The 25,599-nt window shown below is 44.5% G+C and overlaps 1 protein-coding gene across 7 annotated transcripts in view; it reads right to left on the minus strand.

Annotated features, from left to right (window-relative positions):
• Positions 1-4,835: 4,835 nt before the first annotated feature.
• The window catches only part of LOC111147659 (serum/glucocorticoid regulated kinase 1), a 109,564-nt gene continuing 88,800 nt past the window's right edge, over positions 4,836-25,599 (minus strand). The window contains exons 1-12 of one of the 7 annotated variants that reach the window (XM_022503863.1): positions 13,100-13,276; positions 10,055-10,130; positions 9,530-9,605; positions 9,034-9,138; positions 8,843-8,926; positions 8,594-8,725; positions 8,219-8,331; positions 7,757-7,880; positions 7,214-7,309; positions 6,670-6,825; positions 6,472-6,561; positions 4,836-6,067 (exon numbers count right to left, since the gene is read on the minus strand). In XM_022503863.1, the coding sequence (XP_022359571.1) occupies positions 5,900-6,067; positions 6,472-6,561; positions 6,670-6,825; positions 7,214-7,309; positions 7,757-7,880; positions 8,219-8,331; positions 8,594-8,725; positions 8,843-8,926; positions 9,034-9,138; positions 9,530-9,605; positions 10,055-10,130; positions 13,100-13,133 (1,254 nt within the window). In that variant the 5' untranslated portion in view covers positions 13,134-13,276 and the 3' untranslated portion in view covers positions 4,836-5,899. Of the gene's footprint in view, positions 6,068-6,471; positions 6,826-7,213; positions 7,310-7,756; positions 7,881-8,218; positions 8,332-8,593; positions 8,726-8,842; positions 8,927-9,033; positions 9,139-9,529; positions 9,606-10,054; positions 10,131-10,271; positions 10,548-11,196; positions 11,596-13,099; positions 13,277-25,599 lie in introns of those variants that run through there. The other 6 variants (XM_022503861.1, XM_022503862.1, XM_022503858.1 and 3 more) reach the window with 6 other exon arrangements.

Consider the following 25,599-nt stretch of genomic DNA (forward strand, 5'->3'; position numbering starts at 1 on the left):
AAAAATAAAGAGGAAATCAGAGAGTGAGACAAAACATAAGAGACTCTTAATCACAGGAAACAAACTGAGGGTTGCTTGAGGGGTGGGGGTGAGGGGATGGGGTAACTGGGTGATGGACATTAAGGAGGCCATGAGATGTAATGAGCACTGGGTGTTATATATAATTTTTGAATCACTGATCTCTACCTCTGAAACCAATAATACATTATGTATTAATTAATTGAATTTAAATTAAAAAATAAAAGTACCAAAACAAAACCAAAAAAAGAGGAAAACATTTAACTTCTCAAATTGGGCTTAATTAATTTAGATGAATATATATATATATATATTTTTTTTTTAAGATTTTTTTTTTTTTAATTTATTTGACAGACAGATCACAAGTAGGCAGAAAGGCAGGCAGAGAAGAGAGGGGGAAGCAGGCTCCCTGCTGAGCAGAGAGCCTGATTTGGGTCTTGATCCCAGGACCCTGAGATCATGACCCAAGCTGAAGGCAGAGGCTTTAACCCACTGAGCCACCCGGAAGTGTTGTTCTGCTTAACACCAGGTCAACTTTAACATCATTTTGCTCTTAAGACAAGGCTTGAGGCATATGGAATAGGACCTTAGAGGCTTTTTGATGGATGAGGCAAGAAATTTCTTAACAGGATAGGGTACAGATTGGCTTCAGTGTGTAATGCCTTGCCTTGCTAATTATGCTTGTTGATCATGTGATTCCTTATGTCTTGGGGACTATGAAGAAACTAATGGGTGACCTTTGTTGTAGATGCTATTATTGCAGCTATGACAGCCACTTCAATAAGTCCATTACCTAATTGAAACAAACTACATTAAATGTGTCTTGTTTTGGATTAATATTTCTTCCTCCATTCCCAGTGACTCATTAAACTGCATTGATTTGGGGGTCTTCAAAACATCTCTTTATCTTTTCCTTGTCACCACCAATTGGATGACTGTTAGAAGTCTCCTAGTTGGCTTCCTTATTTCTTCTTCTTTTAATTGAGAAGCCTCCACACACTCCCAGCTCTTGGCAAGGGTCTCCAGAGTGCTCATTCCAATCACTCTCCTTTCTTTGGGGAGAGCCTTCAAATGCTTCCTGTTGCTGCTTTATGCATTCTAAACTTCTCTGTGAGACTTTCAGAAACAGCAGTGACAAGGTCCATCTCTCTATTCAAAATGATTCCTCACTGTTTTTTAATATCCTTTTCTCCTATACTCCAGTGAAGAGGAGAGGAAATTGAGAAATGTAATGATTTGAGAAAGAAGAAATTAATTTGCGTTCTTTGAATTCCAATTCCTTCCGGCTTTGTCTCACAGATAACTATGAAGAGATAGGTTAGGAGAGAGTTACCACTTGTCAAAAGCTGGAAAGCTGATCAGTAGAGCTGGAATTTGAAACTAAGTCTGTCTGACACCCTTCCTTTTCTCAATATTGCATCTACTGTGCTTACGCAAGCTGCCTTCTCTCCCTGACTTCTACCAACCAGCACCGGAAATGTCCCTCTTTCTGCCTCACTTCCAAGATTCAGTTCTCAATACAGCCTATCTGAACACTCCAGATCTCCCTAAGCATCTCTGGCCTAAACTACCTGAAAACTTACCCCTGAACCCCAAGTAAGTAAGATGCTTCTCTGTATTCCCATGACATCCTGTTTTTATTATACTAATTTTTTAAGAAACATTTTTATTGATACATCACAGAGACAAGTGCACATATCATAAGCATAAAACTTGATGAAATATCAAACAGCAAAACCACTCCCTGAAACCACCAACCAGATCGAGAAATTAACAGCAGGCAGAAGACCACCCCTTTCCTGGACCCTCTTGATCATTATTCCCACTCGCCTCCCCTCCCCAAAGGTGGTCATATCCGGACTTCCACAGAGATTCATTTTGTTTGTCTGCTTTCAGATTTTTATATAAGTTAAATCATGAAGTCTGGCTTCTATGTCTGTGACATTTACTCCCTGTAGTTGTATGTACAGATTATTCCTTCATTTTCATTGTAGTATAGTATTCCATTATATATTTTCCAATATATGTTCCATGCCATACACTAATTTATTTTACTATTGGTAGACATTTTGAATCATTCTCATTTGGGGCTGATGTGAATGGTACTAGTATGAACATTACTGCAAATTTTTTATTGACTCTATGTACATTCTTTGTGCGTATAAATCATGGAGTGGAACTAGTAGGTCAAAATTATATGTATGATCATCTTTAGTAAATAGTGCCACACAGTTTTCCAAAGTGGTTGTGCTTATTTCTGCTCCTGTGGCAAGGTCTATTTCCAGCTGTGCTTCATCTTCATCAACAACCAACAGTGTCTACATTATAATTGTAAATCCCACCCCCTTTCTCCCTCTCTGGGTAGGATGACACCTGCAAGGTATCTTAGTAGAAGTCAGATGAAATAATAAGTGAATGGCTAACAAACACACAATCATTTGCTCCTCTGCTTTTTGTCACATGTTAGGCAGAAAAGCATAATGGTCACAAGCACAGGCTTTGGGGACGGGCCATCATGATTCACCTTCTTACTTCACCACTTACTAATCAGCAAATTACCTGCCTATGCTAGTCTGTTCACTTTTGACATCACAGGGTTGTTTTGAAGATTTAAATAGACTAAACAGGGCTTTGAATACTGTCTGGCATATAGTAAGAGCTCAGTAGTCTTAGCTGTTAGTGTTCTCCAATGCTCAGGGCCTGCACCCAGTTAGAGTTCCTACAAACAGAATCAGTGTAAGAATCTTTGGCATGCCCTCTGTGAAGCCTGCTCCAGGGAACTGACGCCACAGAAGCCTCTGGACTTCTAAAGTTCTCTTTATCCCTCATTCAGCACCAGCCAGACACCACCAGTAGGTGCCATATCTCCCCAAGTAGATGGGCAAATGCCCTAAGTGAAGTCACTGACTTAGTCTTCATGGTAGCAGTGGTTTCAAAGTCCCATTTTAACTTGTGGGGATCATAGCTCAATACATTCCCCAAACCCATTGTTTGGGGAGAGAACAATGGAGAAGTGTACTGTCCGCCTTTGCAACCACGACGCTCAAATGCAGTTTCAAATGTTAGCAGGGATGTACTTACTTTTGTAGATAAAAGATACTTCTCCATGTATGTGACTTGACATTACAGTACTTGGTAAATATTTGCTCTTTTTTTAAATTGACCCCTTGTTCTTGACTTCCTTGTTCTTGCCTTGTTCCCTTCCCACCCACTTGTGTTTGATCTAATCTCCTCCTATTTGTGTGACAACCCCGGGGACTTCTCTGCTCTTATCAATTCCCCAAGCAGTACAATGAGATCTTCTACAGTGATGGACTATAAGCCAATAAACCAAATTTCTATCCTAAAGAAGGAAAAAGTTCTGTCATCTACACCTAGCCGCTCTGACTTATCTATAATTAGTTTGGAGACGCCCAGCCTGTGTTCCAATAAAAATGTGATTTAAGCCACTCTTTGTTCAAGAAGGAATGCGTTACTGTTATTGATAATGAGAATGAAGGAAGACAGGCAAATAGTCTCCCAGTCAGAGCTGGTATCAATCTTTATTAGGAAAATGCAGGCTTTAGATTCCCTTTGTCACTCCAGTTGACTTCGGCATGTGGGTCTGGGAGGGGATTTAATGTGTAACTAGTGCCTGTAGGTTCAACAGTATCTCAAATGCGGGGGTGGGGGGTGCCAACCTTCAGCAAGAAGTCATCGACTCGCTTCGATCCCCTTGCTTCAGTGGAATGCTGGCAGGGAGAAGTCAGTCATCTCCAAATACCTGTCCAGCCCTTAGAAGCCCTGGAAGGGGATGTGTTGGGGGAGAGGGTGTGTGTGTGGAAAGTGAGATGTAAGCAGCAGGATTAAGGGGGAGAAGGTCACAGCTTCCCTGGGGGAATCCCTGAGCAAATCGGGAGCTCTTAGAAGTAAAGGCAACAGCAGTCCGCTGTTTGAGGACTCCCTGTTTGCCAGGAATTTGTGTGAAAGGCCTAGAAAAGTGAGAAAGTACAATTAATTTGGACTCAAAATGATGATCTCTTAATATCTTAGTATCTTCCCTTCCTCCTCAGTAGATATTCCTGTGGGATGGGCCCCATGAGTGGCCTCTGCACACCAGACCCAGGGGCAGCAGGTTTAGCTCAAAAGGCTTCTGGGCTAAGCCAGGGACTGGCTCCTCGGGGGTCCCTCTCTGAGCTGGCCCCGCACTCTGTTCAGCTCTGGGTGCTCTCAGAAACCTAAAGTCCTGCCAGGTCAGCTTCTTGGGAATGTCTCCCTTTATGAGCAACATCCCCACCCTCTTCAGTGGCATTCTGCTGGCAGACTAGTATCTTCCATTCCATTTTAACACGCTACTTTATTTAAAAAGTTTGCCTTTTCCATGAGGCTCCTTAAGGGCGGAGATCTGTGTGCTTTGCCCTCTGCTATATTCCCAGCACTCAGGGCAGGGCTTGGCCCAGAGGAGGCACTCAGATTAGTTGTTGAAAAGAAATACCTGTTCTTTAGGCAAGCCAAACGTCAGGACAAACAGCCAACTTCAGAGGGTAGGTGATAAACATAGGGAACCTGGCTTCGTGGCTGTCCTTGTGAAACAGATTTGTACATGGAAATGGGTTTGTTTGGATGGATTTGTGAATGACTGACATCGTAAAATACTAAGACCTGGGAAGATAAACTGGCTTTGAGACCACTCTATGCCCCCTGGAGTCTGAAGTAGCTACTGTTGGAGGCCAACCACTGAGCTGTAAAGCACAGCAGCATTTCCCAGGACCCTTGATTACCCCCCCCACCCCATCCCAACCGAGATACACAAAATAACACACATGACACAATTTACGTAAATATTTTTCAAGGTTTTATTGCAAACCAAAGTTGGTTTATCACACACAAAAAAAGTTGTGTGGTGGTGGGGGGAGGAATTGTACATATTATAACCATGTTAATTACAGTACATTAAAATGGTGGTTTACATTACAAATAAGCCTGTAAGTTTAAATATACTAGTGTTATAACCCAATGTACAGACTTTCTTTATACAATACATACAATTATCAGGAATGCAAAAAAAAAAAAAAGAAAGAAAGAAAGAAAAACATAAATAATGCCCATTTTACAGGTGACATTTTAAACAATGAAAAATACCAGGCTTTGACCGACAACTGGGGCATTGGTCCATTAAAAACCCTTTCTAAAAATAGAAATATTTGTAGCAGCAATGCTTTCTTTAAGCATCTGGATACAAGTCATTGCAAGACCATTTTCAATAAATTTTCGTTATTAACTGTATCTTACAAAACAAACAAACAAACAAAAACAAACGGTCTACACGTAAATTTATCTTCCAAATATGGAAGAAACGAACAATGTCCCACATTGTAGTGTCCTGCAAGTGTCACATTGAGGCTTAGGACGAAATCCGTCTGGGATCAAGCATACCACACTCATACCACTGTTCACACAGGAAATCCACAAGGAAAAATAAAGTACTGAAACACTCTGCAAAAGGAAAAGCTTTGGAGCTAACACGATCTCATCGGAAAAGGCACATTTCGTAAGATTCGTTATCACGGCCCAGACGGACCCTTCCGAAAACCCTTCTCAGAACCGCGTCACCCACTAAGACTACTGCCATCTGTCCAAGGCGGCACGCAATGCTCAGAGATAGCACCATGTTGGAAGGAAGAATAAAAATGAAAACCTCATGAGCTCACTGAGAGGAGGGTGTGCTCTTCAAAAAGCTTCCAGCAAACAGTGTGCAATAAGATTGCCAAGATGTGCAAGCTTCCAGAGATGTGCAAATTCTCTTGTAAGATGTCCTGTCAGCCGGCAGCTCCGCCACGAGGCTAACTAAAAACGCTTACGGACACACATAAAATCCTTCAAGACCAACCTCGAGGACTGTTCAGAGGAAGGAGTCCATGGGAGGGGCGTAGGAGAAGCCCAGGAAGGCCTCGGCAGCCTCCTGAACGCTGGCTGTGAGAAGGATGCTGTCGGGAGACCTGCCGATGGAGTTGGGGACTGGCTCTTCGGTGAACTCAGGATCGAAGTGCCGCAGGTCACTAGGTCCACTCTATGGTGGAGAAAAAAAAAAAGGACACTCAGTGTCAAGAATTCTGTGTGCAGACAAGACATGGAAATCCTCATTTTGGGGCTTTAAATACTGGAGCTCCAGTCTTTGGGGTACTATATGGAGACTCCCACAGTAACCCTCCATTTCAGGCACAAAACCCACAGGCCACACAAAGTTTACATAACAAGGAGGGTGTTCCCTTTTTATCCTTTGGCACTTTAATCGACGAATGTGTGGAAAGGTTATGCTAGCTTGTGGGACAAAAATTCTAATTTTTATCTAGGTAAAATAATGATTTGTGAATAAAAGATCTGCCAATGTCTTCCTTGAAGGCCCTCTTCTCCCACCAATCCTGATTTCAAGAAGCAGCCTTTGGACCCTCCTAGACTCAGAAAGACACTCACCACATTTGGGTTAAAAGGGGGTGTAATCTTCTTGTTAATGAGATCATCCCAGTTAATTAGGGAGAAGAAGACATGACTCTTAATCTCCATCTGTGGAGAAGAAACAGGAGATGAATTTAGACAGGTGGAATTCAGGAAGGGCAGTGGGGTCCAGGCAGCTTCCCAGAGAGCCCAGGAGAACAGGAAAAAGTTACTCACAAAGTCGTCCTTGGCGCCCAGCCTCTTTGTCCTGTCCTTTTGCAGGAGGCCCTCCAGGAGGTGTCTGGCAGAGTTGGTAATATTTGGCTTCAGCTGGAGGGGCTTGTTGAGAATGTTGTCGTACATCTCAGCTGTGTTGCGGCTATAGAAAGGAGGCTGAAAGAAGGGGGAAAATGCTCAGTTGGAAGGTTTGTACAGCAAACACCACACCAACAGAGAAAAAGTCTTCAACTAGATTAAGCTAGATCTGACAAAGCCTTTCCCTTAATAGATTCTTTGCCCTGGATTTTGAAACTGTTTTGGGACCCTTATCAAGGAGTAGATATCTGGTGGAAGGTGAATTTACAAAAGAAAAATTCACTAAGAGCTTACTCTAAAACACTTATAAAATAACCAATGGGCTTCTCTTATCAGCATCTGATAAGCTTATTGATAAAGGGGCAAAATACAATGACCAGATCTGCAATGGGGCTTGGGTGCCCAGGTAAGTCTGGACTTATGAAACCAGGAGGAAGATTCCATAGCTCTCAATGCACCTACTCACCAGGCCATATAGCATCTCATATAAGACGGCCCCCAGGCACCACCAGTCCACTGTCCTGTCATAAGGTTGCTTGTGGAGCACCTCGGGTGCGAGATACTGAAACACAAAGCCAGAAGACAGAGTTTAGAAGACTGTGAAACAGCGCAATCCCACAGCCAGGCCTGCACTTTGAAAAGGCTGAGACCCTGGGTCCACTTCCAGGATACATTTCTTTACATTACTTCCCAATAAAACTGCGGGACTTGGGAGGCTGACTGGCCAGGTATGGGTGCTGATATTTAGGAAGTGACTGGGCACCCAACGGATCGCTTACTTGGAATTTACAACCTTTCATGACATGGCTTTTGCAAACAGCTGGTCTTAATGAACGCAACATAAGGCCTTGGGATTTCTCATGCTGCATCAAACAGCACATATATCCCTTGAATTCAACTGGACTGAGAAACCTCCAAGAACAACCCACCCTTCTGGTAGTTTCAGTATTTTTGCACTTGGCTCTCCCAGGAAGGGGCAGACAGGACACCAAATGGACAGCGCTCCTACCTCGGGCGTGCCACAGAAGGTGGATGTCGTGCCGTTGTGTTCGATGTTCTCCTTGCAGAGCCCAAAGTCAGTAAGGACAATGTGTCCCTGTGAATCCAGCAGAATATTCTCTGGTTTTAAGTCTCTGCAAAAAACCAAAAAAGTTGTGTAAGTTAATTTCATTTCATAAGAAAGCCTCTGTGAAAATAATAGCTTGGGTTATTAGAAGCATTTTCAATTCACTGTAGCTGTATAGTGAATTTAAAAAAGGGAGTCCTTGTTCTGCTACTCTATTCTGGATTAGGCACAATCCTAGCCAGCTAGTTCCTGGTGGCATGGAGTCAAGGTGGCTCCCATGCTGAGGGATCTGGTTTTAGGTGACCGAGCTGTATAGAAATACAAATTATTTTAAGGCTCCGCGGAAGGCTAGGGCTCAGTCTCCTTTCTACACGGAAAGGTAACCTTGAGAGCTCTCCAGCTTACCTATAAACGATGTTCAGAGAGTGCAGGTAACCCAAGGCACTGGCTATTTCAGCAGCATAGAAGCGAGCCCGTGGTTCCAGGAAGCAACGTTCCCTCTGGAGATGGTAGAACAGCTGCAGGAGACAGAACAAAGTTAGGCTGGGTTGCCAAGGCTTGATAACAATGCATTTAATTAGTCTCGACATATACAGCTAAAGGGGACAATTGCAGGAAGCGGCCTTAAATAGTCTATTAACTATTTGCAACCTTCAGGTTGAAGGAAAGGCTAATTCTGGTAACTTTTCCCCCCTATCATTGAAAAACTTTCCTCTCCAACTAAAACCAAGAATGCTGTGCCCAGACACTCAAAGGTTAGCTCATATTCCTGCCACTCACCTCTCCACCGTTGATGTAGTCAAGGACAAAGTACAATTTGTCAGCAGTCTGAAAAGAGAAGTGGAGGCCCACCAGGAAAGGGTGTTTCACATTCTTCAGCAGAACATTTCGTTCCGACATAATATGTTTCTCCTAGAAAAAGGACAATTAAGATTTAGTGGCAAATTTCAACTTGGTACCAGAATTCCAAGGTAAAACCATTCAATGAATGTCTATCTCCAACTCCCATCCATCCAGCGCATTCCGTACCTCCTTCTTTTTCAGGATGGCTTTCTTCTGTAAAACTTTGACTGCATAGAATACTTCTTCTGCTTTGTGTCTTGCTAGAAGAACCTGGAATTTCAATTTAAAAAAAATCATTTTGCTATCTACACCCAGGGAGAACGTAAAATGAATGCATGAAAGACTGTAAGTCATGAGGTCTTCAGATCTGACATTACCTTCCCAAAACTGCCTTTTCCAATCACTTTCAAGAAGTGAAAGTCAGATGGTTTAGCGTGAGGATTGGATGATGGGCCAAGGTTGATTTGCTGAGAAGGGCTTGGCTGGAAAAGAAAAAATGTTTTCTTTTAATACCCTTGCTTCAAAGGAAGACAACGATAAAGGACAGACAATGTAAAATGTGTCACATCTGCAAATGACTGAGGCAAGTCACCACCACCCCTCCCAGACTCAACCTAAGACTACTGTATGGGAGTATGGAAATTGTACACAATTGTTGTACCCAGATAAGACTTTTAGGCAATAGGCCTTTTAAAATACTTCACTGACTCAATAGTTAAATAACTGCTTATGTCACTTGTTACGCCATTAACTAGGCATTCCTGCCTTGATACTAATTTCTAGAAATGCTATTGTAATCCATCGATGTAGGAATACTAACTGACTCATTTACAAGATTCCTCTACAGAAGCATCACAAAGAGAGAATACTTACTGGAGGAGAAGGGTTGGCATTCATAAGCTCAGGCTCCTGAGGTTGGGAGATTTTCAAAATGGACTGAACTTCAGGGCTGCAGAGAAAGGAACAACTTAGAACTTCCTTAACTCGACACGAGGGGGCACACTAACACCAGTAGTAAGCTTCAGGCTCAATTGCCGCTCCCCCCCCTTCCCCCGCCCCTTCGGAGCGTTTCAACTAAAAACACCCAAAGAAGTAACTCAGTTAAAGAAAATAATAAACCCAGTTAAGTCAAGGATGAGGGTTGTTCTTCATGTTAACAGGGGGTGAATTAAGCCAACATGAAACTCTTTATCTTTCAGCTCTAGGACAGGCCAAATGAGCACATTAGTTTTAACGTTTAAAATGTTTACAATTGGGACTTAAAACAGAAAAGGGTTCCCACCCTCCGGGAAGGTTTCAGCTTTCTGATCAACCTTCTGATGAGATTGTGTCTTTAGGGCTGGTAAAATGAAACTTTACTACTTATTTTTATTTCTCCCAATCCTCCCCAAAACTTACTGTTTGCATGCATAGGAGTTACTGGCAATCTTCTGAATAAAGTCGTTCAGGCCCATCCTCCTCTGTTTCATGAAAGCTGTGAATTAAGAGAGGAGAAATAAATAAACGTCTAGATGGCTTCATAACGTCCGACGCCACACAAACTAATCCGATGCGCGACCCTAAAAACATGTCCCCTTCGCGTGTCCTAGAAGTTCAGTAAAATTCCTACACTCACCGATGAGAATTGCTACCATTCCCCTCATTCTGGAGTAAGTGAGGGTGCCCCTAGCAGCCTCGGTTTTCACCGTCATCTCCGCAGAGAGAGCGCGGCGAGTCGTTGCTGACGGGAGACCGGCTCAGCCAACACTGCCCGCGAGCCGCGCCGCCTGCTTTATAAGCCCTGAGCCGCCGCAGGGGCGGGGCCCACGCGACAATGCGGAAGAGGCCCCGCCCAGTCCCCGCCCCAAGCCCCGCCTCCAGCGGCCGCGGCGCCAGGCAGGCTTCTCCTTGGCGGGCGGTGGAGGGCGGTTCGGCCCCCGGCCCGAGGGCGAGCCCGGGGCGGGGGCGGCGGGCGCGGGGACTGCCCGGGAGGCCCGGCGTGGGACTGTTATCTGCCTCTCTCCTCTCTCCGGCAGAGAGAGGGAAACCGCAGGCGGAGGGGGCGGGGGCAGGGAGAGTCCGGGGTAATTTTCCACCTTTCTCATTTATTCCGCCCAGCTAGGAAATCAGAGTCGCGGCACAGGGCGCTTTTCGCCCGGTGCTCCGCCAGCGGGTGGCTCTGTGCCCGCTTAAGTTAGTCGAACACTGACTGCCGATTTCCTCCCGGTACCGGAGCCGGCCCTCTCCCCTAACTCCCCCAGCAGCCTCATCAGCCCCCACCCGGCGGCCGTGCACCACCAGCCGTAGGTGTCCGTCGGGCGAGGGTGGCCCGGCGCGCCCTCATCTGCGGGGTCACCGTGGGTCCGGGACAACCGGTGGGACCCCCGCTTTCGCCTCCTTCTCTCCCGGCTTCAGTTCCTTCACCCTGCGAACGCGCACCCTCCACCCCCACTGGACACCCCCCCCCCCACCCCCCCCCCCCCCCCCCCGCTCCTGCTCGCGGGAGCCGAGCGACTAGCGGCGGAGCGGGACAGTCCCCGCGTGGCAGGCTCGGCGCTTACCCAGGCCAGTCAGCAGGAAGGACTCGCTGCGTTTCTGCGCCTCGGCCCTCTTTTTGTGGCGGGGCCGAAGCAGAGACTCGAGCCGGGCCCTGGTCAGCGCGCCCTGCATCTCCCTCATGGGCAGCGGCGGCCGGGCGCGCAGCGGGCGAGGGCGACAGGAGAACACTGACGTTTCCTTGAAGGAGCCGCCGTGACTCAGGCCGGGCAAGATTTCCTGCCCCGAGACCCAAAACAAACAAATGGCCCTTGTGCACGGCCGAGCCGCTTCCGAAAACGCCTTTTTTGTGCTTTTGGCCAAAGCCAGGCAAGGCTGCAAAATCCCAGAACTTGGAAGCGGAGGAAGGAAGGAAAGAAAGAGGGAAGGGGGAGGGAGAGGTCAGGAATGTGTAGGGGAGGGGGCGGAAATAAAATTCGTCTCTGCACTGAAGAAAAAAAAAGTACAATCTGCATTTCACTTTTTACCCCCCTCCCCCATCTTTGAGAACATTCTGTCCGTTCCGCATGTAATTTTTTCCCCTTGCATCTTTAATCTCCGCCACGCCAAGAACACGTGAAGAAGTGGCAAGTTCGGGGAGTGGTGGCTCCGCGCAAGGCGCCGACCTGGCGTGACCCCGGGCACCGGCGACTCCCCATTCCCTCTCCCGCTCTCCCACCTGACAACGTAGCAAGGTCGCGTTACATTGTCTTTAAAACCCTTAGTTTGTCCTCGTCTTCCCCGGCCCTTCTCCGGTTTATTCCAGGGCTGACCCGGGAGTCTTCTTACAGTTTAACCACCTTGCTCTTTCTCTCGAGTCCCAGTTTATCTGGGACTCGAGCACTCGCGAAAGATTAGCGGGTGCCTGCGCTCCAGAAAGCGGAGGAGAGAGGGAGGCTCGGCAAAGCGGCGGAGCGGTGCCTTCCATTAACCCCGCCGCTGGGAGATGCCTGGGCGCTGCAGTCTGACCGCGGCGCGAGGACTCCGGCCAGCGGTGGCCGGGGAAGCCACGAGCACAGCAGCTGGGCCAGAGCGGGAGACGGCGGCAAGTTACCAAGGTTGCAGGGCCGGTACCTGGCGCTTGCCGGTGCTGTCTGCCGTGGCCTGCCCTGCCGTGACCCCTGACTGTCAAGGGCCCTGCCATCTTGGAGTTGCATACTGGGTCTGACACGCTCTGAAACACCAGCTGTCAAACCAAGAATAGCCTGTGAAGCGGGTTTTCTTTCGTCCTGGGCAGGGATTTGTTTTGCAGGCACAACCACCTCATTTGCCCTAATATGATCTGTAGCCTCAGCTGCTTCTTGGTTTGCTCAGTTGCAACAGCTCCAGACGGGGAGAAGGGAACACACATCATCTCTCCTGGAGAGTGGCTGGGAAATGTTGCTCAGCACCCACCTAAAAAAGCACTTCTCAGGTGCCTGAAATTGACGCTCCAACCTCAGGCAGGGTTTAGGAAACTCCAAATCCCAGTAACTGGCCCATTACTGCTTCCTCTTCCATGGATTCTTCATATAATACGACTTTGTTACTGCTGATGGCCCCCATACTCCGTGTTCCACTTCAACTAGCCCAGCCGGTCCCTGCTCCCACACCATGCAGCCCTGTTTTAAGCCAGCAAATTTGCACTGAGAGTTATACGCAACCCATGAATCACTGATCACTACATCAAAACTTAATCTGTTGGCTAATTGCGCTTAATAAAAAGAAAAGAGAGCAAATCTTGCAAAGACTGCACAGAAACACCAGCCTGCACCAAGATTTCTGCTTGTTTGGTCTTAAACCATGAAGCTGAGAAACCTTCCATCAGGAACCCCCCCCTCCCCGCATCCCCACCTCTTGTGCCTTCCCCAGGCCCAGAAACCTCAGATCCTCTAAAGCATCTTCCTTTTACCCATTCCCTCTGAATTAAAGTAATAAAAGTACACAAACCTTTCAAAGGGGATTTTAGAGCTTCCTCTTTCATTCTTCAGGTTGCCTAGGATATGAAGGTTGGGGATTACTTTCTGGAGGTTGGAGGTAGAGCTCAGTTATGGTTGGAACAGCCTCTCTGCTATGTGCCTGATAAGGCTGAAAACTGAGATGACAGGGAGCAGAAGAGTCAGAGGCAGCCGTCCTCTGTTAGGCACCCCACTTTATATGAAGGCAATTTACATACAGGAAGGGAGCGAGCTGCAAAGTTCAACACTGGGCCATTTATTCTCTCCATTGCAACATCACTCAGATAATTACAGTCCTCAGCGTCCTGACTTTATTACACCCCCAGCAAGACACACAAGAAATGTAACTTGACTGATTATCGTTACAAATCAGTCCAGAAAAAATTCAAAACACATGCAGAGCCTTCATATTTTCAAAGACGCTCTGCCACGTGCATTCCAGAAGGAACGTGGAATTCAAGTTAGAGGGCTCTAAGAGGAATAGAGAAGAGGCACAACCGTATGATTTGTGGTTGGAACAGAAAAGGAACGTCTGATGTTCTCCTTCCTCCCCCTACCCTAATGTTCAGCAGTTGGAGACGGACGGTCTGCTAAACTTATCATTTAACGTAGAGACTCAAGTTGTTGAGACTGGCTTTTCTTCCAACCGGATACCTGAAGGGTGGAGCAGGCGCCCCCTGTTCTGTCCCAGCAACCTACTAAGACTTCCGAACAGGAAGGTGACACACAGCGGCGGGTGGATGGGGTAGGGGGAGTTGGGGCGGGGGAGGGGGGATGGTGTGTGACCCGTGCCTGTTAACTCTGTACGGGCTTTGGGTTGCCCTGTGGACGCTATTCAAAGGCTTGATCTGGTCTTCCTTCCCGTCGCCAGCCTCTTTCTTTGGTCCAGGTCGTCTTCCTAGGGAGGAATCCGGCCCCTTTCCTCTTAATCCCTGGTGGCGAAGTGGTCAGAGTTGCGTCACCAAATTGTGCTTGGAAATGCAACCCAGAGGGCGATCGTGTTCTCTGGCAGAACCACTCTGGCATGCAGAATTTCCCCCACTTCTCCTGAGGTTTAATCAGTTCCAGGTAATTTCTCTACAACACCTTGTGCAGTCACAGAAAATACAGATGGCTTGATAGGAGGTAGGCTAATTACCTCCCCACTCCTCCAAGCCAGTAATCTCATTTATGCCTCATAGTGGGGAAACTGCAATCAAAACACTCAAATGGAAATGATTCACCAAGATATAAAGTTTGCATTGAAACAAATCATTTTCCAGTGCATGTGTATTTTAATGCTTCAGAAAATCATTTAGTTCTTCTACTTTAATTTTCCATAAGGAGGGACTGTAAATACTGAAATCTGAAAGCTTTATGAAGATAGGACCCTTTCATTTTTTAATTCACAGGCTCAGAAAACAAATTCCTGGTATTTCTCAACATGTGAAAGTGAATATTTTGAAAAAAATTTTTTTAAAGATTTATTTATTTATTTGAGAGAGAGAGCAAATAAGGGGGCAGGTAGAGGCAGAGGGAGAGGGAGAGAGAATCCTCAGGCCAAGTCCCTTCTGAGTGGGGAGCCCAAAGCTGAGCTCCATCCATGACCCTGAGATCATGACCCGAACAGAAACCAAGAGTCAGAGGCTTAACCGACTGAGTCACTAGGCGTCCCCAAAAATATTTGTATAAGGACTTAGCTCTTCGACTACTTCTTAAGTGTGTTAGCTCTGTAGTGTCTTCATTTCCTAGTTAGAATACTTTCCATTGATAAAGGCAATAATTGTTTTGTATTGCCCAAAGGGCCAAAAATTCTAGAACAATTATGTGCACAGTTTGATCGATTCTTTCATTGATGCTTATAGAATCCTTTTCCTGAACCATCACCAAAAAAAGTATAAACACTAAAAAACATTATTATTACTCCAGAGAGTAACTAAATGCATCAGTTTTGTTGAAGATTGTCACCAAATGCACGCCCCCCCCTTTTTTTTTACAGTATTCATCAAACAGAAAAAGATGACAGCAAATAAGTTTATTCACAAGAGCTATTGTAGGTAAGGAAGCAGCGATGGTAGTTAAAAAGAGTCTATAGACTACAGATTCTATAGTGATTGTTATGTTCGGTGCTCTTAATTGTTGAAGGTGACAGGCATAAAGAAGGTAAGGATGAGATTGAAGAGATAACTATGAGAGAAACACATTACTTCGGAATAGCAAGTTTCAATGTTATTAAAACTCACAAAACCACGTGCTTAATATTTCTGCAGGGCCTATTTCTTTCCCAAGACTGTGGTTTTGCATAAAGCAGGGCTCTCCACCGGAAGAAACTTGGAATAGCGTTTTGCGACATAACGTACATGTGGCTGTCTAGTGGAGAGACCTTGGGTTGTGCTAACAGTACTCTTCAGCTATTGACAATTAGGCAATTGTTATTTTTCTTCTGAGTTGAGCAGATGATAGGCAAAATTGTGAAGTAGCGAAACTTGCTTTTGAAACCAGATTTATCTCCTCCCTATAACCCTTCTCTGTCCCTGGAGTGAGCTGAGGTGCCTCTCCTGCTTCGCTTCCCACCCACAGCCCCTCTGAGCTCTGTGGTCCTGCAGACTGTGAAGTACTGCCTTCCGCCCTCCTCCCTGCTAATGCCAGCTGTCTCAAAGCCCTGCTCTCAGCTAATCGCCCCAGGAGGTATTGACCTGATTCTCCTTCCCTCTCTCCCTGGCTTTCCCCCTCCTTCCCTCCTTCCCTCCCTTCCTCCCTCCTTCCCTCTCTTCCTCCCTCCCTTCCATTTGTTCATGCAAGCATTTAACAAGCATTTATTAAGTAAGTATGAATATTAAGCTCAAGGGACACAAATATGACTAATCCCGTTATTTGAGATTCACAGAGGCTGTCATTCTGAGTGGGGAGCACATGCATAAATTATGAGAGGATATGATGAGTATTAAAACAGGGGTCCCAGCCATCTACCTTAGAAGAAGAGAGAGGGGAATTTTCTACTGGGGAAAAGCAGCAAATGTGTAATTGTTGAGGAAAGTCTCCCACAAAGGTGTAATATTTGGGCTGATCCTGGAAAGGTCAGCTGGGGACCAAGGAGGAATGTCATTCTAGGCAGAAGAAAGCACGAGTATCGAACTCTGAGGTGCCATGTAGCATCTCTGGAATGATTTGGAAATAAGGCCCTTACTTGGACCTCTCACACAAGCAAAATGTACAGGGTCCTTGCTACTGCTGCGATAGCAAAACAGTGCATATGTACGTACGTACGTATGTATGTATGTATGTATGTATGTATTTGACAGAAAGCACAAGCAGGCAGGCAGAGGGAGAAGCAGTCTCCCCTTTGAGCAAGGAGCCTGAAAATGGGGCTCTACCCTAGGATCCTGCGATCATGACCTGAACTGAAGGCAGATGCTTACCCGACTGAGCCATCCAGGCAACCAAAACAGCACTTTCAAATGAAATAAAAAAAAAAAAATCCTAGTGGCATAAATCTGTCTGTCCCTCTCACTGCCTCTCCTTCTTCAATCTCAATACTTATGGAATTAACAATGTCTTTTTTTTTTTTTTTTGACAGAGAGAGAGAGAGAGAGAGAGATCACAAGTAGGCAGAGAGGCAGAGAGAGAGGAGGAAGCAGGCTCCCTGCCGAGCAGAGAGCCCAATGCGGGGCTCCATCCCAGGACCCTGAGACCATGACCTGAGCTGAAGGCAGAGGCTTTAACCCACTGAGCCACCCAGGTGCCCCGGAATTAACAATGTCTTAAAAATGTGTTCACTTAAAGGCCTGCCAAGTATTAGTTTGCACAGGTATCTCTGTTTCTGGTACAGATCTAGGCATGGCTGGAGTGCATCCATCCATCAACAGATTCTTTCAGAGCTATGCTTCAGACACTGCTAGATGCAGGAGGTATGCTGATGCACAGCACTCACCCAGGGAGGGGACAGGTGGGAAGTCACCTACAAAGGCACACTGTGCCCTACTGAGAAAGGATTAAAAGCCACAAGGAAAATTATCCCACCAAGGCTTTTACTTTTTTTTTTTTTCCCCCACCAAGGCTTTTAAGGTGACACATTCCAGTATGTTTTGGAAAGTTCATTCAAACCAACGTGTGATCGGTAACTCAACTACTACTCCTCCAAAGGATATTTGCTTTTTAAAAAATACTCCTGGCTCATTAAAAATGAACAAGTTTACACGCACAGACATATAAGGGAAGAAGCTGGAAGTTGGAATGGGAAATTCACATAGCTGGGAGATGGATGAGAGTTTAGACAAGGGTAGCTATAATCTGGCACAGGGTAGAACAATCTCACAGAGGCAGGGAATGACACCAATGTTCTATACCTATCTCTCCTAGAAAGACACACCACAGGAAAGCTGGTGGGGGGTAGGGGCATGGTCTGGTAGTAAGCTTTTATTTCAATCAGGAAAGGAGGCTGGTGGTAGCTCTCAACAGGGGAGGAATGGTAATCTAGCTAGCAACAAACCAAGGGGTCTAGCACAGGCTGAAAACCCACCTTATCCCCATCTTTTTTTTTTCTTTTCCTTTTTTTTTTAAAGGAGAGAGAGAGATAGTGAGAGCATGAGCAGGGGGTGGGGAGAGGGAGAAGCAGGATCTCCACTGAGCAGGGAGACAGACCTCTTTAGATCCCAGGACTCCCTGCCCCACCCCCATCCCCCCATCATGACCTGAGCGGAAGGCAGCCGCTTAACCTCCTGAGCCATCCAGGTGCCCCAGGCGTTTGTGTTTTAAAAAGGCCTCTGTGAATTCAAAAATATTGATTTGTAATGATAAAATGCCAGGCTGAGACAAGCAAATCCAGATGGCTTTGGCCTTCAGAACCTCTTCCTTCACTCTGTCCCAGGTGAATACACACCTGCACTCCCTTTCCCTGTCAGTCCCCAGCCTTCCCTAACATTCGGGCAGCACAGGCTTGAAACGTCTTCCCAGGCTGGATCCTTCAGAGACACACATATCAAAGTTGTAACCTACATGAAGACAGTATAAAGGGCTCTCTTTCAGCCCCACTCCACCTACCATGTGCTAAGAGTAAATAAGGAACCTGGATTTTTGGCAGACAGCTTTTGCCAGACTGAAGGGAAACCTGAAAGCTTTAATTTGCCCAGAATAAATCTCTCCCTAAATCTCTCCCATTTATGACCCTATAATTTATCTAGCAAGCAGCAACAGAAGCTCGTCCTAACCAAGGATTGTTTCCTGTAAACCTTACCTACAAATTGCCGGAACAAAATAAGATAAATCTAACAGTAACTGACATGGGAAAACCAGGGATAGGATGGCTGGTGGAAGGTTGACGGGGATCATTTGAATGTAAAACAGTTTAGGGAAATTCCTTTTAATTTCAACCCTGAATGGAAGTTACATATACCTTTATGTTACCTCCCTTAGCAAGCTCTGGAATGTCCGCAGCTTGCTGAAGGCGGGGATCCTTGTGGTCCTTGTTGTGGGCTACCCCTGAGGCTCATTACCTGTGAGATCCTAGACAAAGGATTCTCTGAGCCTTGCTGACCTGTATAATGGGGGTGCTAACTTAATATAAGTTACAAAAAATAACTGAAATAGAGAATTTAGTAAGTGCCTCATTCAGGTTGGAATCTCACGCAGGACCTAAGACATGTCTATGCTCCTGCCCCCCACTCTGCACACACCACAGCTACAAACAGAACATATCATACAACACAAATGGCTCCCACAACTCAAGACAATAATGGTTATGGACTGTGCTTTAAGCCCATGAACGTATGGGCCACTTAATCTGCTAGGCCAAGGCCAGGCCGGCATGATGGGACTTCCATCCAAGGCCTGAAAAGACAATTTCTTTTGTTCTTCAGATGTCCCCCTCCTCTTTTGATCTCCCCACAGACAATGCTCCAGAATGGGTTGTATCAAAGTACTAAATGCCATGATAAGGGAATAAATACTTATTTATCAAGCAAAGCTAAAGTTTAAGTGAAAAAAGCAGGGACTAAGCTAAAAGCTAACCCAGCAGAGTTTTTAATTGTTTAGGGTGGATGGGAGACAATAGAAAGTACATTTGGGCCTATTGAGAGGGTGGGATCATTGAAAGCAGGTCAGAGAAGGCTAGCTAGCACAGAAGATGTTTTTTCCTCTGTTATTCAGCTTGTCATCGGGGAAAGAAGAACCAGGTCCACCTGAGTGTGTGTGGCCTGTTAGTTTTAGTCATTCAGACCTCTATGGAGCCCTGTTTCGTGCCAGGTGGTGTGCTTAGTCCTGGTTCTAAGAAAGATACCCAAGATGGGCAACACTGCCACACTCAAGGAGGGCATGGTCCATATGTATTTGGCTAAATTGGACAGTGTTTTCCCAAAAGTAAATGTAAGCTTACAGATACTTCTGCTTTCTCTAAGGCCTAGCTATGCCCAAATGCCATTAAAATATAGTCTTGGGCAAATTTAACCATTTGGAATACTTAACTTTTTCAAGTGAGGACTAAGCTGGAAGTACTCCTATAGCTGTGATTGTCTGGAAAAAGGTAAATCTAAAAGGAAATTCTTGGATTCCGAGAACAACCTCATGTGTCTAATCCTTTGGAACCTCCCCTTCTCTACCTACCACCCCCCACTATAGCCTTAGTTAGGGATTTTGTGGCTTAGTTATTTACATCTCAAGTGCCTCTCTGGACTGTTGAGTTTCTTGAAGATGAGACCACATGGGCAAGATTCATGTTTCTTGCCTGACTAATGGTCTTTAATCAGGCCCTACTCTGCTTCCGCCTTTCCACTCTTCCCTTTGCTCTCCAGGCTGGTGCCATCTTGGCTCTGTTCCTTTTGCAAAGCCAACCTCATGTCTGTCTTTGGGAGCTTATCTATGCCATGCCCTCCCCCTGGGATGATTTCCTCCTGGTGCTTCCATGGCTAGATCCTTCTTGCTGTTTAGATCTCAGAGTAAATATCACTTACACAGTGGACCTAACCTAACCAGCTGGCCATCATTTGTCATTCACCCTATTTCAATTATCTGCATATTAGCTTTATTATCTGACATTTTTTGTGGGTTCATTGTCTGTCTCCTTGCACTAGAAAGCAGTCTCTCTAAGACAGGAATATCTGTTTTATTCTCCATAGTATCTCTGGTGCCCAGAAGAGTGTGTGGCCCAAACCAAGTGCTTAATAGATGAAATGACTTAGTAATATGCCCCTGATATATTGCTGGGCACAGAATAGGTTCTCAACCAAATTTTATTTTCCTGCCTTTACCTAATAATCAAGGGTACGTTTTCTTAGCAATCCCTTTACAACTCACTATGAAAAGCAAGAGAAAATAAAACCAAACAAAAAACTCCTGAGTTCAGGTATTTTGTTACATATTACGTATTATGCTACTCAGAAAACTGAGGCACTAAATTTTATGAATGATGTACAATGAAGATTTTGAAATCAAGGCTGTTCCCTTGGTCTAATGAGGTCACTGAACAATCATATTGAATAACCATTTTTCGAGAAAACTGTAATACATACTCTTTTTTACAGATAAATTCAATGGATACTTTGTCAAGTCCAGGAAATCAAACCATTGGGAGGGTGGCCATCTAGGCTCTCCTCTGCCCCGCTTGGTAAAATGCCAATTTAGACTCTTATTCCAAGAACCACAGATAATCTTCCAACAGGTCAGAAAAATGTATCTTCTTTTTTCTCCCCTTTTAAACTTGCTCCCTAAATTTTCCATTGCCCTCCCCCAATTCTTTGCTATTAAGATAGAATTTTAAAGTGAGAATCCATTAGGTTCCATGATACTTCTGATTTCTGCTGAAGGCCCTCTGGCCTGTTCCTTTTATGAACCTCCCCCGTTTTGCAGGTGTGCAATGATCACGTTCATGAAATGTTGGTAGTTGACTAAGGAGAACTGTGCTTTTTTTAAAGTTTAAAGAAATAGCAAACTATCTTTCCCAGAGTGATGCAATTGATGCTCTCTCTCAAAGTCTCTGAACAGCTTTCAATGATTGCCCTGCAGAATCTGTGAAAGCAGATTCCCTCAGTAGATGATGGTAGCAAGATGTCCCAGTGTATTTGTAGATACATAGGAATAAAGGGAGGGAAAACCCTCCTCATTAATGATACCATATGAATTTGGTTTATAGAAAAGCAGGCTGACATAATAACCTCTTTGATTTCTGTCATTCAACCAATGATTCCCCAAGATGAACATTTCCCTGAATGAATATTTATTACAAAACACTCCTCCTTTATTTTCTTTTTAAAATATTCTTTGCTACACAATGGTAGGGCCTTGATAAAAGGTCCCTGTAGTGCAGCATCTAGTATGTTGTTTTATTTTATTTATTTTTATTTTTTAAATTTATTTATTTGAGAGAGAGAGAGAGAGACAGAGATAGCCACAGAGACAGTGCAAGAGAGCATGAGTGGGGAGAAGAGGGAGAAGCAGGCTCCCCACTGAACAGAGAGCTCACTGCGGGACTTGATCCCATGGTCCTGGGACCATAACCTGAGCTGCAGGTAGACACTTAACCAACTGAGTCACCCAGGCGCTCCTAGTGTGTCATTTGAAAGCCATAGCAGAATGACCATGTGCATGTACAAGGAGCAGGTCGGTGAGCAACTGCATTTTCAGGTCTCTGTGATTACATGGACCTCCATGTATGTTAGTCAGGATTCCCCAGAGAAGCAGAGCTAATAGTGTGTGTTTACATATGTATATACAGGTACATACATATATGTACATATTATTACGTGTGTGTGTGTGTGTGTGTGTGTGTGTGTACAGAGAGAGACAGGGAGAGAGATTTTTTTTTAATTGGTTCATGTAATTATGGAGGCTGTCAAGTCCAAAATCTATAGAGTGGACTGGTTGGCTGCAGACCCAGGAAAGAAGTAATGTTGCAGCTCAAGTCTGAAGGTCATCTGCTGATCGAATTCCTTCTTGCTCAAGGGAGGTCAGTTTTTGTCCTGTTAAAGCCTTCCGCTGTTCAACTGTTGGGATAAAGCTCACCCATATCATGGAGGACAATCTGCTTTACTCAAAGTTCACTGATTTAAATGTTAACCTCATACAGAAAATACTCTTGTAGAAACATCTAAGATAATGTATCACCAAATATCTAAGCACTGTGGCCTGGCCAAGTAGATACATAAAATTAACTACCACAAGCTCATCTCCTGTGAATTTGGCACTCATATGCATCTTCTTAAATTATATTTAATCTTCATACAAAGACAATAATAAGGTCAATACTTTCACCTAATATGGTGCAACTATCCTGCATTTAACTGAAAACCTAATAACCTTTTCCCAAGAAGAGGATGTGAAGTTCCTGTGGGATATTTATTCTTTTTGATATCCTATAACTTAGATACTGTGATATAAAGTTCACAATTCTTAAATACTGTGATATAAAGTCAATGCATCTTATGTTACATGACAATGGGATAAGAGAGGGAAGAAAACAAAGAGATTTACATACACAAACACAAACATATTCATAACAAATAAGGAAGAAGTATTCATGACAATCACAGTCCTTGTTTCTGTAATTGGTCATGGGGTCAAAACTGGTATTTATAACTATTTTAGTCTACTACCTATTTGTCTTTAGCAAGCATCTCAACTGGTTGTGGTTCTTTGCCTAATAAGGTGATGCAAACCTTCCTTCCCAATAGGGTCTGAGCCATTAGTAGTCCTGTCTGCATTGGGTTGTTGTAGTTTTCCACTGAATTTAATCAAAGAGTGTGGTAACAGTAAGAGACTCCTAGAAGGATCTCCTATATTCCAAACATACTCTTCCTTACCTCCATTATGGAGTGACAATGTAATTTCTCCTTGGTCATCAGGACCAATCATCTCAGCCAGCATAGTACCTCCCTTCTTTGCCTGCTGATTTAGGGGCATTAAGAGCCCAAAGTAGCTGAGTGGCAGTCTTAAGTTCCAGTTCAGTGAAATCATTACTGTGTCTCCCAGTGGAAGCATTCCTCCCTTTGGAACCAAGATTTTAGGCCAGCATAGCATAAAGTTGGGAAGACAAGAAACAAAAATGTTGCTAGGAGGTCACTAGGGCTAATTGTGAGTAGTGTCACTACCATTTCTGCTCCTTGACTTCTGGATCTATGAACCCCAGCTATGGGAGGACCAGTACATGTATTGGTTCAGAACATTTATAGCCTCCTGGAAAACCTTGCTCCAGCCCTGCAAAGGATTACCATCTAGCTGGGACCAGAACTGAGTCTTCAAAAGGCCATTCCACTATCAAGCCAGTCACCTCAGGGTATTGGGGAATATGGTAAGACCATTGAATTCCATGAACATAGGGCCTACTGCCATACTTCATTTACCGTGAAGTTAGTTCTTTGATCAGAAGTAGTGCTGTGTAGAATACCATGATGATGGATAAGGCATTATGTAAGTCCACGGATGATTGTTTTGGTAGAAGCATTGTGTGCAGGAAGGGCAAATCTATATCCGGAGTAAGTGTATATTCTGGTAAGAACAAGAGGCTGTCCCTTCCATGATGGGATGTTTGGATGTAATCTGCCTGCCAGATAGTTGGCTGATCACCCTGGGGAATGGTGTGACATCAGAAGTCAGGATTGGTCTCTGCTGTTGGCAGGCTGGGTACTCAGCCATGGCTGTAGTTAGGCTGGCCTTGGTGAATGGAAGTCCACATTGCTGAGCCCACCTATAACCTCCATTTTGGCCACCATGGCCACTATGTTCACTAGCCCATTTAGCGATGACAGGGATGGCTGGGAAAGAGGCTGACTGACATCCACAGAATGGGCCAACCTATCCACTTGATTATTAAAATCTTCTTCTGCTGAGGTCACCCTTTGGAAGTCATTCACATGGAACACAAGCATCTTCACATATTTTGCCTATTCAGGGAAATTTATCTACATTTCTCTTCCCCAGACTTCCTTGTCACCCATTTTTATTGCCTGAGCATCCAGCCAAATCATTAGCCATCTCCCATGAATGGATATGTAATCACATGTCTGGCCAGTTCTCCTTCCAAGCAAAATGAGCAACCATGTGAACTGCTATTCAGTTCTGACCACTGAAAGGATTTCCTTCACCATTGTCCTTCAACAGTGTGCCAGAAAGGAATGAGGATTGCAGCTATCTGCTTCCATGATTGTGTTTAGAGGTGTCCTTATCTCAGCAGTGTCATTTATAACCCGAGGGGGTCACACGCAAGCTTCATCTCACACAGAGATTTGGAAATGCACTAACCCATTGACTTGATACTAGGCGCTTGGATTTTTATTTCCTGAGGCTTCTACATCATTTGCCACTTTCTTAGCACTTAGTAGATTTGAGTATAATTCACTATTTTTAGAACATTCCTGGCTAGCTTTGATATTTGGGTTTTGTTGTTTTTCTTGTCCTCCCACTCTTCATTTAGCTAATAATTTACAATATTCTTTGTAACCCTGTGAAAATTGGGCACTTCATCAGCTTACTAAGCAAAAATTCAAAGAAATATTAGTGATGCCTTAACTATACTACTTGACCTTCCACTTAATGTATTTGAAAAATATCGAATCAAAGTATGGAAGGCATTATCTTAGCACTGGATAATTTTTTGTGGAAAATTCAGAGGGTCACTTAAAACATATTTTATGTTTTACACAACAGAACCACAACTTGGCAATTTGAGGTTGCTGAACACTCTGGGTACTAGAATATGGCACCTGAGTCCTTCTGATGCTTCAAAAAGCCCCAAGAAAATGTTGCTTCTTGATATCAGTGACTTAGGGAGGTGTCCATTATGCCTCCATGATTGGTTATTCCTGGAATGTTGGGAGATAGAGCAGGCCTTCATTTTCCACAGAGCTTACTGGGAAGTTTTGAAGCTTGTCCCCAACCCCGAAGACCACCAGTAACTCCATGGTCTCATCCCCACTAGCAGTGACCCCCTCAGCTGAGCAGGGTTGGTAGGAATCTGTGCACATGTCTGTACTTTTCTAGTAATTAGAGACATGAAAAAAGGAGGATTATTTTGTGCACTTGTCTTCCCTCATTTCCTAACATATGCCTTGCACATTATCAAAGTACAGTAAATGTTGGACATATTTAATGAGTAAGTCTCTCTGCTGGGCCCACCATAAATTCTCCTACTTATTCCTCTTTAAAACCCTAAGGAGCATATTAAAAGCCATGATCCTTTGCTCAGGTGACACACTGCAATGGGAGATGTTTATTCTAGACGAGTTAATGGGAGTATATTTATTTTTGTTTTTGATTATTATATCCTGGATCAGAACTATGATTAGTTGTCATTGCCAAATTTTCTAAGAGCATATGGTTATACCGTCAGACACTTTTGATAGTACTATTTGTTTTTGAGCTGTGATTACAGAATTATTTTAACAAATAAGATTGGTTGTCCTAAAAGAACGATTTGATGGTTTGGCTAAGACTTTCAGATATTTTAACTGCTTCTGTTGTGTGTGTGTGTGTGTGTGTGTGTGTGTGTGTGTGTGTGTGTTTGTGTATGTAGATAACATCAAGCTTGTT

Source organism: Enhydra lutris, unplaced genomic scaffold, assembly GCF_002288905.1.
Source record: "Enhydra lutris kenyoni isolate GAN:26980312 unplaced genomic scaffold, ASM228890v2 scaffoldscaffold17, whole genome shotgun sequence".
Taxonomy (NCBI): Eukaryota; Metazoa; Chordata; class Mammalia; order Carnivora; family Mustelidae; genus Enhydra; species Enhydra lutris.